The 15,535-nt window shown below is 40.2% G+C and overlaps 1 protein-coding gene across 5 annotated transcripts in view; it reads right to left on the bottom strand.

The window, feature by feature from the left end:
• kcnq5a (potassium voltage-gated channel, KQT-like subfamily, member 5a) overlaps nt 1-15,535 on the bottom strand; it is a 227,413-nt gene that overhangs the window by 25,851 nt on the left and 186,027 nt on the right. For 4 of the 5 annotated variants that reach the window (XM_060926035.1, XM_060926036.1, XM_060926038.1 and 1 more), the window contains exons 4-7: nt 14,284-14,459; nt 10,988-11,113; nt 9,692-9,802; nt 7,319-7,414 (exon numbers count right to left, since the gene is read on the bottom strand). In XM_060926035.1, the coding sequence (XP_060782018.1) occupies nt 7,319-7,414; nt 9,692-9,802; nt 10,988-11,113; nt 14,284-14,459 (509 nt within the window). Of the gene's footprint in view, nt 1-156; nt 246-7,318; nt 7,415-9,691; nt 9,803-10,987; nt 11,114-14,283; nt 14,460-15,535 lie in introns of all 5 variants that reach the window. The other variant, XM_060926040.1, reaches the window with a different exon arrangement.

Here is a 15,535-nt window from a genome sequence, read left to right as displayed (position 1 = left end):
ATCGAAAAGAAATGTCACAAGGCCAGGAGAGAGCGGGGGTTGGAAGAAGGAAACAAAATGAAATAAGATAAAAAAAAAAAAGAAAACAAAAAGGCAGATTAGTAAAAACCAGTTCAGGTCAGAGTTTTCTCATCAGTTGACTGCATGGATACATGCCTTTGAGGAGGGAGAACACTTTTATAGTATCGCCACGTGCCACTCAGGTACGTTCTGGAGCGGTCTGTGGAGTAGAGTCTCCACGCAGCCTGGTGCAGGACATACATACACAAGGACACACACACATGGACATGGGTGCAGAGAGACATCAGCATTGTGAGGGAGAAGCCAGGAAAACAGGCATTCTTACAGAATGTTAAGACATTTGTTCAGTGAATGGTTTTGCTGACTTTCGACTGAGCTGTCCTGGAGAAATCACTGTACATCGCACTAAAATATCCATTTTGAAAGTGGTGTTCTATATCAGTGGCTTATTTTGTATTAGACAGTTTAATTGCATCAAAAAGAGACACTGAAAAATGTCTTATTGGATAATGGGACTCACACCACATTAAAACAGCTGGACGGGGAAAGCACAAGAGGGTGGAAGAAAAGTGCCACATCTAACAATGATGAATATGTGAAACACAAACAAACACAGTACTGAGATCTAAGCACAAGAGCAGTTGACTTATGCAAACGTTGGTGCTTAAAAGTTTGTGAACCCTTTAGAATTTTCTATATTTCTGCATAAAGATGACCTAAAACATCATCAGATTTTCACACAAGTCCTAAAAATAGATAAAGAGAACCCAGTTAAACAAATGAGACAAAATTATTATACTTGGCCATTTATTTATTGAGGAAAATGATCCAATATTACATATCTGTGAGTGGCAAAAGTATGTGAACCTTTGCTTTCAGTATCTGGTGTGACCCCCTTGTGCAGCAATAACTGCAACTAAACGTTTTCGGTAACTGTTGATCAGTCCTGCACACCGGCTTGGAGGAATTTTAGCCCATTCCTCCGTACAGAACAGCTTCAACTCTGGGATGTTGGTGGGTTTCCTCACATGAACTGTTCGCAAATGTTGGCGGGTTTCCTCACATGAACTATTCACTTCAGGTCCTTCCACAAGGACCTGAAGGATTAAGAATAAAGGTCAGGACTTTGACTTGGCCATTCCAAAACATTTACTTTATTCTTCTTTAACCATTCTTTGGTAGAATGACTTGTGTGCTTAGGGTCGTTGTCTTGCTGCATGATCCGCCTTCTCTTGAGATTCAGTGCATGGACAGATGTTCTGACATTTTCCTTTAGAATTTGCTGGTATAATTCAGAATTCATTGTTCCATCAATGATGGCAAGCCGTCCTGGCCCAGATGCAGCAAAACAAGCCCAAACCATGATACTACCACCACCATGTTTCACAGATGGGATAAGGTCTGTATGCTGGAATGCAGTGTTTTCCTTTCTCCAAACATAACGCTTCTCATTTAAACCAAAAAGTTCTATTTTGGTCTCATCTGGCCACAAAACATTTTTCCAATAGCCATCTGGCTTGTCCACATGATCTTCAGTAAACTGCAGACGAGCAGCAATGTTCTTTTTGGAGAGCAGCGGCTTTCTCCTTGCAACCCTGCCATGCACACCATTGTTGTTCAGTGTTCTCCTGATGGTGGACTCATGAACATTAACATGAGCCAATATGAGAGAGGCCTTCAGTTGCTTAGAAGTTACCCTGGGGTCCTTTGTGACCTCGCCGACTATTACACGCCTTGCTCTTGGCGTGATCTTTGTTGGTCGACCACTCCCGGGGAGGGTAACAATGGTCTTGAATTTCCTCCATTTATACACAATCTGTCTGACGGTGGAATGGTGGAGTCCAAACTCTTTAGAGATGGTTTTGTAACCTTTTCCAGCCTGATGAGCATCAACAAAGCTTCTTCTGAAGTCCTCAGAAATCTCCTTTGTTTGTGCCATGATACACTTCCACAAACATGTGTTGTGAAGATCAGACTTTGATAGATCCCTGGTCTTTAAACAAAACAGGGTGCCCACTCACACCTGATTGTCATCCCATTGATTGAAAACACCTGATTCTAATTTCACCTTCTAATTAATTGCTAATCCTAGAGGTTCACATACTTTTGCCACTCACAGATATGTAATATTGGATCATTTTCCTCAATAAATAAATGCCCAAGTATAATATTTTTGTCTCATTTGTTTAACTGGGTTCTCTTTATCTACTTTGAGGACTTGTGTGAAAAGCTGATGTTTTAGGTCATATTTATGCAGAAATATAGAAAATTCTAAAGGGTTCACAAACTTTCAAACACCACTGTATAGTTTTATGCAGCCAATGTATATAGTTTTATGTTTTGTAACTTTATATATTAAGTAAATGAGAAACAACATAGTAAAATGTATTAAATATGTAGAGGAAATAGAATAAATAAATAATTTTGAAATGAGGAAGGTGATGACATTGCACTGTAGCATTTAAAAGACACAGACTCTGTTTAATACAAAGAGCAGACATATTAGTGGATGAAGAGGAATCACTGTGTGATGAAGACAATATAAATCAAAAGGCTTTTTACAGCACTTATGCAATATGAAAAGATGCTGAAAGGCACCACTGCAAGAAAGAATGATTAAGGGAATGTGCGATGACTCAAAGACCACAGATCATAAATCTTGCATACTACGCTTTTAATTCAAGCAGATGTACAAGAAAGATGGAAAAGCTGAGAGTAAAGGGCACCACACAGTAATTTAAAGACAAAAGACAAACAGACCAAAAGAAGTGTGACATTATTCCTGAAATCACAGGTTATCCGAAAAACAACCTTAGTGGTAACAGTATTTCACTGCAGGACAGTGAGTCTCCATCATAAAAAAGAAGAAAAAAATCATACAGTGAAGGAAAATAAGTATTCAGCCACTTTTTATTTGTTATTTAATCTACTTTCCCTTCAAATTTACATACGTACTGTCTTTTGACTTTGTACTTATAAATATGAACAAAAAGTATGTATTCATAAGTATAAAGATGTTTAAAAAATAATTATTGGGAAAAATCTATTCAGATACGATATTAAAATATGTAAAGGTAACATAAAAATAAATCAAGTTCTAGATATAAATTCTGCAAATTGCATACATGGTTATTCTAGAAGACGTTATCATTGGTTGGGAAGATTTCACAAAGCAAATAAACACGGCGAAGATGAAGAAGCTTCCGAAAGTTCTCACGGACAACTTTATTAAACAACACTCAAATGGAAAGAGCTACAGAGCCACAGCAAAGCCTTTAAACATCACTGTCAGTTCAGCTGGTTCGATAATATGCAGGTGGAAAGTTTAGGGAACTGCAACTAATCATCTCCGGACAGGTGTGGCGTGAATAGCTGGGGAGGAATTCTGAAGAGGAGGGGAAAATATCACTTCAAAACAAATATACTAGATGATTTTGTTGCAGTGGGGGCGTGGTCAAGTGTGGATGGAAAGGAGGCAGGTTGAATCGGCAATTAACATGTGCCGATTCTCACCTGCGTGTTATTACAGTCAGCCTTTTATGCGTGTTTTTTTGGCCTTTCAGGGAGTGCTGTTAGAGAGAGACCGAGAGAGAGAGAACCCTAACAGAGCCAACACACGTCACACTCATTTTTAAACTTGAACTTTCACATAGCAAACTGAAAAGCACTAGCGAGTGAAATAATGAGGCTCTGTCAAAAGTCGCCTTTTTGTTTATGTTTAAGAATATATACTTTTTTGTTCATATTTATAATCACAAATTCAATAGCCATTACATGTATTGTTTTTTGAGAATTGTAAATAAACGGTGTAAGAATAATAAATAACAAAAACAAAAGTTTCCAAATACTTATTTCCTCTGACTGTAGATTCAACGAATAATAATTTACTGAAGCTAAGGTCTAAAGCAAGAGAAATGACCTAGATAAACAGTGATTAGATTGGCCCATTTGCTCTGTTCGAGAGAAATGTTACAAAAAAAAAGTTGCTCAATCTTGCTGTAGTACAGTTTCTCTGTTTCTTGGAGATTGTGTATGCGTATGAACACACACCACATTAATTTTTTACTTTTCTAAAGAGGGATGGCTCAGTCCATTAGGAAGAAGTATTATTCTTTAGGAAACCCTCACACAGAATTCCTTCCGTGGAAGCACATAATAAATAGTTGCTAGTGTTTCCTTTGGACAGAGACGGTAATGGTCTAAAGTGAAATAAATGTCTGTGTTATTGTTCATTTTCTCCTGCCTTAGACAAAATGTACTGAAGATTGTGGACATGACAGATGGTAAATCCCACATATCTTCACCCTGTGAAACTCATTTGTCATCTCTCCAACCCACATTATTAATCATTATGAGGTTAGAGGTCAGGGGAAAAGGGTCATCATTTACTGGTGCTGGAGAGTCTGAATATGTAATTGTTTTTATACAGAAGAGAAACAAAAGCCAGCATGTAATATTGAAGCAGTCAGATACACGTGTTATGTGTTACATACTGTATATTATATGTATATAGTATACAGTGGTGCTTGAAAGTTTGTGAACCCTTTAGAAATTTCTATATTTCTGCATAAATATGACCTAAAACATCATCAGCTTTTCACATAAGTCCTAAAAGTAGATAAAGAGAACCTAGTTAAACAAATGAGATAAAAATATTATACTTGGTAATTTATTTATTGAGGAAAATGATCCAATATAACATATCTGTGAGTGGCAAAAGTATGTGAACCTCTAGGATTAGCAGTTAATTTGAAGGTGAAATTAGAGTTAGGTGTTTTCAATCAATGGGATGACAATCAGGTGTGAGTGGGCACCCTGTTTTATTTAAAGAACAGGGATCTATCAAAGTCTGATCTTCACAACACATGTTTATGGAAGTGTATCATGGCACAAACAAAGGAGATTTCTGAGGACCTCAGAAAAGCATTGTTGATGCTCATCAGGCTGGAAAAGGTTACAAAACCATCTCTAAAGAGTTTGGACTCCACCAATCCACAGTCAGACAGACTGTGTACAAATGGAAGAAATTCAGGACCATTGTTACCCTCCCCAGGAGTGGTCGACCAACAAAGATCACTCCAAGAGCAAGGCGTTTAATAGTCGGCAAGGTCACAAAGGACCCCAGGGTAACTTCTAAGCAACTGAAGGCCTCTCTCACATTGGCTAATGTTAATGTTCATGAGTCCACCATCAGGAGAACACTGAACAACAATGGTGTGCATGGCAGGGTTGCAAGGAGAAAGCCACTGCTCTCCAAAAAGAACATTGCTGCTCGTCTGCAGTTTGCTAAAGATCATGTGGACAAGCCAGAAGCCTATTGGAAAAATGTTTTGTGGACGGATGAGACCAAAATAGAACTTTTTGGTTTAAATGAGAAGCGTTATGTTTGGAGAAAGGAAAACACTGCATTCCATCATAAGAACCTCATCCCATCTATGAAACATGGTGGTGGTATCATGGTTTGGGTCTGTTTTGCTGCATCTGGGCCAGGACGGCTTGCTATCATTGATGGAACAATGAATTCTGAATTATACCAGTGAATTCTAAAGGAAAATGTCAGGACATCTGTCCATGAGCTGAATCTCAAGAGAAGGTGGGTCATGCAGTAAGACAACGACCCCAAGCACACAAGTCGTTCTACCAAAGAATGGTTAAAGAAGAATAATGTTTTGGAATGGCCAAGTCAAAGTCCTGACCTTAATCCAATCGAAATGTTGTGGAAGGACCTGAAGCGAGCAGTTCATGTGAGGAAACCCACCAACATCCCAGAGTTGAAGCTGTTCTGCACGGAGGAATGGGCTAAAATTCCTCCAAGCCGGTGTGCAGGACTGATCAACAGTTACCAGAAACGTTTCGTTGCAGTTATTGCTGCACAAGGGGGTCACACCAGATACTGAAAGCAAAGGTTCACATACTTTTGCCACTCACAGATATGTAATATTGGCTCATTTTCCTCAATAAATAAATGACCAAGTATAATATTTTTGTCTCATTTGTTTAACTGGGTTCTCTTTATCTACTTTTAAGACTTGTGTGAAAATCTGATGATGTTCTAGGTCATATTTATGCAGAAATATAGAAAGTTCTAAAGGGTTAGATTAGATTAGATAGAACTTTATTGATCCCTTTGGGAGGGTTCCCTCAGGGAAATTAAGATTCCAGCAGCATCATTACAGGATAAACAGAGAATAGAAAATAGAGAAAAAACTTCTAGATAAATGAAATTAAATTAAGTATTTACATATACAAATATAAAAAGAATAAGATATGGGGAAGAGAGGAAGGGGGGAGAGAGAAAAAAAGGGTGGCTAGCAGGAGAGATATTGCACATTATATTGCACATTATCCAGTATTGCTTATTGTTAGGCTAGGCTACTGCTCCTTGCCGTCCTCTGTCCTCCTGTTACCCCTCCTCCCCCTAGAGAGGAGTTGGTTCACAAACTTTCAAGCACCACTGTAGTACTATATAGCATACGCTATATAGCCAAAAGTATGTGGATATCTGATCATCACACCCACCTGTGGGTTTTCCCCCAAACTGTTGCCACAAAATTGAAAACACATAAATTGTGTAGAATGCCTTTGTCTGTTGTCACGTTACAATTTCCCTTCACTGGAAATGAAATGCTCAAACATATTACAGCATGCCAATGCTCCTGTTCACAAAGCGAGGTCCATGAAGACATGGTTTGCCAGGGTTGTAGTGGAAGAACTCGAGTGGCCTGCACAGAGCCCTCAACTCAACCCCACTGAACACCTTTGGGATGAATCGAAATGCTGACTCTGAACTAGACCTCCAGTTCCAACATTAGTGCCTGACCTCACTAATGCTCTTGTGACTGAATGAGCACAAATCCCCACAGCCACAATCCAAAATCTAGTGGAAAGACTTCCCAGAAGAGTGGAGGTTACTATAACAGCAACAGGGGACTAAATCTAGAATGGAAAGTTCAAGAAACACAAACTGGGGTGATGTTCAGGTGTCCACATACTTTTGGCTATAAAGCGTATAGTCATTTAAAACATACTCAGTTTCTCATTCATGGTGTAGTCCCACCATCCTGCACAGTTTGGTGTTTTTCTTCACTTCAGCCTAAGCTTGTTATTTAACCGATTAGTTGAATCAGGGGAGTTGGGAGCAGAGAAAACACCAAAATATGCAGTACTCCAGGACCAGGACTGAGAGTATGTAGTATATGAGCATGCACTACTTACATACTGGATATTAATATTTATTTTTAAACTCATTCATTTCTTGATCAGGAAGGCAGATGTGTGGTAAATGCAGCGGGTTTACCTGTATAAGACTGGCAGCTGGGTTTCGCCTCTTTTCAAAGTGTTTCTGTCTGTGCTGCTCCTGCACCTTCAGAGCAAAGCCCGAGCCTAAAATCCCCTACACACACAGACACACTTGATTTATTATTTGGTAAACAATGGCAAAGGGTTTGCTCTTCAATAAATTTCACAAATGTTTGCCTACTGTTTGTCATTACAATTAATCATTCAGTATAGGGTCTAAACTCTACAACAGCGCTTATAGTTACAGACACAGTCAGAAAAGACAACTGTCATTGGGCTCTTTGACCTAAACACATTAACATACTCCACATGAAAATTACCGCAGCAAAGATAATGTTTCAGACATCACAAAAAGCTTATTGGAAGTGATCTTGGATAGCATATGACACATAACTGACATTAATCTTCTCTTTTGAGAGCTCAGAGAAATACTGCACTCCTGAAATAACACTAGCCACATAGAGCTGGCAGACAGGGTTGTGCTGGAATGACGTGCATATGGGTCTGAACACTGAGATCTAAGGCACCTTGGATTAATATCACAGCGTGACCTACCGCACACCCAGATGCCTTAGCGAGGGCCAAAACAGATAAGTACAAAAGCAGGGAGTTTAACTGCTTCATAAAAATCGTCTCTGTTTTCAGATTTTATTCATAGCAAGAAGAGTCAGAGAATAATGAAAAAAAACCCTTTAGACATATTACACCACTGCATGTGGGAATCATAAAGTCTTCTGTTCACTATTTTACATTGTATTTGCTATTTAGGGGCTTCCATGGATCCTAATTTCATTGTTTGTCAATTTTCCATCCATTCATTATCTATACCGCTTATCCGTCAGGGTTGCAGGGGAAGCTAGAGCCAATCCCAGTTGACTTTGGGTTCACCCTGGGCAGGTCACCAATCTATTGCAGGACTACAGAGACAAACAACCAATCACACCCATGTTCACACCTAGGAGCAATTTAGAGTAGCCAGTTGACCTAATCTGCATGTCTTTGGACAGTGAGAAGAAACCAGAGCACCCAGAGGAAATCTACGCAGACATGAGGAGAACATGCAAATTCCACATAGAAAAGCCCCAGTCTGACACCAGGTTCCACTGCGTACTTCTCTCTATGAGGCGACAGTGCGAACCACTGCACAACCTTGCCACCCTGTTTGACATACACCAAATCAACCATGACATTATTACCACTGACAGGTGAAGTGAATAACATTGATTATCTGATTACAATGGCACCTGTCAAGGGGTGGGATATATTAGATAGCAAGAGAACAGTCTGTTCTCGAAGTTGATGCGTTGGAAGCAGGAAAAATGGGCAAGCGTAAGGATCTGAGTGACTTTGACAAGGGCCAAATTGTGATGGCTAGATGACTGGGTCAGAGCATCTCCAAAATGGCACATCTTGTGAGGTGTTCCTGATATGCAGTGGTTAGTACCTACCAAAAGTGGTCCAAGGAAGGACAACCGGTGAACCGGCGACAGAGTCATGAGTGTCAAAGGCTCACTAATTCACATGGGGCATGAAGGCTAGCCCATATGGTCCAATCCCACAGAAGAGGTACTGTAGCACAAACTGCTGAAAAAGTTAATGCTGACACCTTTCTGTTTTGGCCAGCATTAACTTTTTCAGCAGTTTGTGCTACAGTACCTCTTCTGCGGGATTGGACCATATGGGCTAGCCTTTGTGCCCCATGCAAATCAGTGAGCCTTTGACACCCATGACCCTGTCACCGGTTCACCGGATGTCCTTCCTTGGACCACTTTTGGTAGGTACTAACCACTGCATACTGGGAACACCCCACAAGATGTGCCATTTTAGAGATACTCAGACCCAGTCATCTAGCCATCACAATTTGTCCCCCGTCAAAGTTGCTCAGATCCTTATCCTGCTTCCAATGCATCAACTTCAAGAACTGACTGTTCTCTTGCTGCCTAATATATCCCACCCCTTGACAGGTGACAGGTAACAACATAATCAATGTAATTCACTTCACCTGTCAATGGTCATAATGTTATGGCTGACTGGTGTATTGTACAATATATTTTATTGAGTTGTCATGTATATATTTCTTTATAAAATCTATATATTGGTTACTGGTCTGATGGCAAGTGTGTAGGCACAAGTGTGTGACAATATAGCTATGAATGTGATAGTTAACACTATTAGATCACCTTGTGACTTGCTTCGTGTTGAAACGGTATATTGTTGCATATAGAATTCTTTCATGTTTAGTATTTTTATATGAAAATTTTATATTTAAGTATTTTGCATTATTAACGTGAACAGTATTGCAGTTCATGGTGCTGGTGGATTAAAGAGGCCTTGCAGCCTTCACTGGGAATGCAAGGCTGTATTTACTCACCGCAGGCAGGGCAAAGAAAGAGATCCCCAGTAAAGCAAAACCTGCGGACAGGAGCCGACCTGGCCAAGTCTGTGGCGTCTTATCCCCATAGCCAATAGTTGTCAGAGTGATCTGAGTATACAGACATCGATGGTCAAAGGTTAGAGATTGAGTGTGCCAGGTCCTTGCAGATAAGAGTTAAATTACTCTAGTGAATATAGAGTAAGCTCAGGACAAACAGCAATGTCCAGACAGCACCTTCAGTCAACTCAAGAAGAGGAGGAAGAAGCCGAGCACACTCTGATTTTGCCTACACAATGGAAAGCTGGGCACAGTGGGGAGCACAATCTCCCACAGTGTCTTCACTGATCATATTCCTATGAGAGGGTACCGCAGAGTGCAGTAAAAGCCACATATTGGACGCAAAGCTCCACTTACAACAACTCCTGTCCAATCTGCCATATTAAAAGGCCATGAATATCTAAAGGCAAACATAGGAGTACTCTAGAGTTACACCCACACTGCCATTTGTTTTACCAGTTTCTCCTTGAAAGTAATAAATTGGTAGCTTACGTTGAAAAAAAAAACATTAGTCTAAAAGCTCTCTCTCTGTTCTGTACCAGTAAGTGAGAGATTCAGATTCTTGCAGGCAGGGGATACTCAAACAAAGCACAAGCCAAACCAAATTCAATACATCCAGTAAAAGTGAGTGATCTGTCAAATGCTGAGTGTGCTGTAGACATTAAATGATGGCTGGGAGTAGACACACAGACATACACAGACATTGAGTCCTGTTCCTCTGCTTTTCTTCTCTGTACTGCAGTCAGCCTAGCAGATCCACACACACATAACTGAGAATTCAGTCTGTTGTGGCACTCTAATGCTGGCTCAGTATGAGCCACTATATCAAACCTCAAAAGGGCAATGACCAGTAACCACCACAAACTGACCTTACTGTATGTACTTTACACTCAAACAGCTGATGGTTTTGTCTGCGTTGACCGAATTCAATGATTTATTTATTTCCCCAACAGGAAACTGTGACAGTGGCCATGGTGTGTGGACTGCTGTGTTCCTGTAATGTAACACTGTAATATGTGGAACATGACAGAACAGTATAATATTGGTGTGAAGCCAATCATGGCTCTGGACTGATTCTATACAATAGGATGCTATAAGAACAAATTAGACATATTAGAACAGGGAATAGAGGATCAACATTTCCGACAGATTGGATAATTGTGTGAGATGCAAAAAAGTAAAAGGTGTACAGCTTTTTTGTGTTCATATGTGTATGTTACATTTATGCAGACTTACCGTCCCCCACCAAAGTGCATCAGCATAGGTGGTAAACTGCTTGTTTAAATCTTTCTCCACCAAGTAAACCAGAAACGAGGAGAAGATCAGTACCAGAAACCCAATGTACCAGGCAGTTACCAGCTCCTGTTCACACAGAAAAGCACAGAGCTTTACAGCATGCCAAAAAAATCAGACGAACCAAATACTATGCCATGGCACAGAAAAATCAGAAGGACAGGGGTAAGAAAAGATAGAGGAATAAAGCAGCTTTTTCATAGACCACAGGGAATCAGTAGGGAGCTACAGCCCGTAATCTATCCACTAAATGTTGGGTTGCCGAGGGCTGAGGAAGTCTGTGGTTTGGCCATGGCTCATGGCAGGAGCTACAGTTCAGACAGGGCTGCCGAGAGAGAGGCTGAAAGCAGGATCACACATTTGGAGTCGAAAAGAACACTCTCACACGTATGCACACATGACCTGCTCATATCCAATATCTGTTTTTAGATCACATCTTGCATTTCTACTGTTTTGTGTTATTCTAGATTGCAGAAAAGTATTTTTAGTGTCACTTCAGGTGCTTATTTGCTATCTCTAGAATGCGATTTGTTTTACAATTTGGGCTACTGTGTACTACATAGAGGATATTACACGGTTGCACGAAGATATGAAGTTTATCTTCAAGTGGTGAATGTATACATCACGAGTGAGCGAAGCGAAAGAGTGATATATTTTTCAACACGATATATTGTTCTTTATATTATACAGACACATCCACAAAAGAAAAAAAAATCAAAAGAATTTTAATTTTGAACCGGTTTGCCATATTGACAATGCGCATCTAGCCAGCAGGAAAACACTGGGAGTGATGTCATCGGAGTGAAATATCGGGAATTATTATCCATACAGGACACTTTTTTGATGGAATAAAAACATGTATTCTGTTCCCTTCTAGCGGGTTTCATTCATTTGGTTTGATAGCATGCAATATTGTTAGCATATCGCTTATCCTACGTGTATTACGTCACTCTACCCAATGGAGAATGAGCATTGAATATGGTTTATGATACTACATGGTTATCAAGACAACATGACGTCACTCCTAAGGGCTGATGCGAATATTCAATGGGAAAGTTTTCTGCACATGCACAGAAGCAGTTCTTTGTTCACCGGGAAAGACAAAGAACCACTGAACACCCGAAAGGCTACCAAAACTTCATTAGATATTCTTCACGCATATTTACAAGAGAAAAACATACCAACGGACATCGAAAAACTGGAAAAGAGAGTGTGTATGCATAATAATAATAATAATATTGGCTGGCTTTTTTTCATGGTATATCACATATATTCCATTCAGTTAGCATGATACTGAACTCGTCTTCGACTCATTCAGTATCATGCTAGCTGAATGAAATATATCTGATCTACCAGTCAATGCCAGCCAATATTATTTATATATGGTTTTGGTTCTCCATATCCCAAATGTAGCTCGTATGAAAAATATGAGTGGCACATTTCCCAGTAAAACACTTGTGTCCATATAATATACAGTGGTGCTTGAAAGTTTGTGAACCCTTTAGAATGTTCTATATTTCTGCATAAATATGATCTAAAACATCATCAGATTTTTACACAAGTCCTAAAAGTAGATAAAGAGAACCCACTTAAACAAATGAGACAAAAATATTATACTTGGTCATTTATTTATTGAGGAAAATGATCCAATATTACATATCTGTGAGTGGCAAAAGCATGTGAACCTTTGCTTTCAATATCTGGTGTGACCCCCTTGTGCAGCAATAACTGCAACTAAACGTTTCCGGTAACTGTTGATCAGTCCTGCACACTGGCTTGGAGGAATTTTAGCCCATTCCTCCAAACAGAACAGCTTCAACTCTGGGATGTTGGTGGGTTTCCTCACATGAACTGCTCACTTCAGGTCCTTCCACAACATTTCGATTGGATTATGGTCAGGACTTTGACTTGGCCATTCCAAAACATTAACTTTATTCTTCTTTAATCATTCTTTGGTAGAATGACTTGTGTGCTTAGGGTCGTTGTCTTGCTGCATAACCCGCCTTCTCTTGAGATTCAGTTCATGGACAGATGTCCTGACATTTTCCTTTAGAATTTGCTGGTATAATTCAGAATTCATTGTTCCATCAATGATGGCAAGCCGTCCTGGCCCAGATGCAGCAAAACAGGCCCAAGCCATGATACTACCACCACCATGTTTCACAGATGGGATAAGGTTCTGATGCTGGAATGCAGTGTTTTCCTTTCTCCAAACATAACACTTCTCATTTAAACCAAAAAATTCTATTTTGGTCTCATCCATCCACAAAACATTTTTCCAATAGCCTTCCGGCTTGTCCATGTGATCTTTAGCAAACTGCAGATGAGCAGCAATGTTCTTTTTGGAGAGCAGTGGCTTTCTCCTTGCAACCCTGCCATGCACACCATTGTTGTTCAGTGTTCTCCTGATGGTGGACTCATGAACATTAGCCAATGTGAGAGAGGCCTTCAGTTGCTTAGAAGTTACCCTGGGGTCCTTTGTGACCTCGCCGACTATTACACGCCTTACAACAATCTTTGTTGGTCGACCACTCCTGGGGAGGTTAACAATGGTCTTGAATATCCTCCATTTGTACACAATCTGTCTGACTGTGGATTGGTGGAGTCCAGACTCTTTAGAGATGGTTTTGTAAGCTTTTCCAGCCTGATGAGTATCAACAATGCTTTTTCTGAGGTCCTCAGAAATCTCCTTTGTTCGTGCCATGGTGCACTTCCACAAACATGTGTTGTGAAGATCAGACTTTAATATATCCCTGTTCTTTAAATAAAACAGGGTACCCACTCACACCTGATTGTCATCCCATTGATTGAAAACACTTGATTCTAATTTCATCTTCTAATTAACTGCTAGTCCTAGAGGTTCACATACTTTTGCCACTCACAGATATGTAATATTGGATCATTTTCCTCAATAAATAAATGACCAAGTATAATATTTTTGTCTCATTTGTTTAACTGGGTTCTCTTTATCTACTTTTAGGACTTGTGTGAAAAGCTGATGATGTTTTAGGTCATATTTATGCAGAAATATAGAAAATTCTAAAGGGTTCACAAACTTTCAAGCACCACTGTAGTATAAAACTTTGAATTAAATTGAAGACTATAGAGTGCAGGCTTTGCTCCATTTAATTTTAGACATACACACATTTCAAAAGAGGCTTACATTTGAATACGTTCTGGGATAAACAAGGCCAAGCTGTAAGGAGTCACTGCAAGTAAAATCTTGTATCCTAGTCTACCTTGCTGTGAGCATAGACTACAGATCCCAGCAGTTTCCAGGTACCCCCTCGTCGGTCCATGCGCACCATCCGTAAGATCTGTAAAAAGCGAAGGCTCCGCAGTGCAGATGCAGCAAAAATGTTTCCCTGGCTGCCAGCCGACACAACAGCAATGGACGCAATGAGCACAATGATGTCTGCAATGAGAAGCCAGAAAGAGTTAGGTTCATGTTTACATGGAGCACAGGCATGCTTTTTTTGGTCAACATATATCTAGCAGTGATTACTGAAGATAAAGGAAACTACAACAGAAAGAATTCAAGTGAAGAACTAATTCTGTCAATTATCCATCCATCCATCCACCCCTTATCTATGCTGCTTATCCATCAGGGACATTGGGGAAGCAGGAGCCAATCTGCTGTCTTTCTGAATTCAGCTGAGAGGCGGGATACACCCTGAGCAGGTCACTAATCTACCACCGTTCACACTCACAGTCGGGCAGTTTAGAGTAGCCAGTAAACCTAATCCGCATGTCTTTGGACTGTAGGAGGAAATGGGAGCACCCAGAGGAAACCCATACAGGCACAGGGAGAAGAAATTCCAGACAGTCGGCTGTGAGTTTCCATCCCACAACCTTCTTGCTGTGAGGTGACAGTACAAACCACTGCACCACCCTATCAATTATCATCCAGGGTTTTCACAAAAATCACCTCGATAATGTGGAGCAGTCAGCCTCAGTGTATTTGCCACACGGTTTCAAGAAGGCATAAAGGCAATGTATAAGCTCTGCACTCCAGGTCTAGTTTCTGAGAAACCTCCTATTTTTCTCTGATTCTCACTGAAAATGCACTGAACATAGTCATAGTCTGATGAAGACTTACAGTGATGGCAATTTCATGTCTGTCATTTCTCTCAGACACATCAGAAGCAGAGAGAAATGTCACTGGGACCAGCATATCCACCTCCTTTCATAAAAGTTTCTTCTAAATCCCATCTCTAACCCACTACTACATGACCTGGCCTGGAAAAATAGTACTCTTTGTTCATATGACACATCTTGCCTTTTTCAATACTTTTCCCCACACATAAAACTCCAAACCAAAAAAAGGAAATCAAGTACCAATGGATCCAACCATAAATCCAACCAATATACATTTGGTAATTAGCATCCACCTACAAAGAGAATGGAAGCTAATGCCGCTTTTCCACTACCAACGCGGCTGAGTTGGGCTGAGCCGTGTCGTGCTGAGTTGGGCTGAGTCGAGCTGAGTGG

This window comes from Neoarius graeffei, chromosome 7 (assembly GCF_027579695.1).
Source record: "Neoarius graeffei isolate fNeoGra1 chromosome 7, fNeoGra1.pri, whole genome shotgun sequence".
Taxonomy (NCBI): domain Eukaryota; kingdom Metazoa; phylum Chordata; class Actinopteri; order Siluriformes; family Ariidae; genus Neoarius; species Neoarius graeffei.
This window is presented reverse-complemented; position numbering and strand designations above follow the sequence as displayed.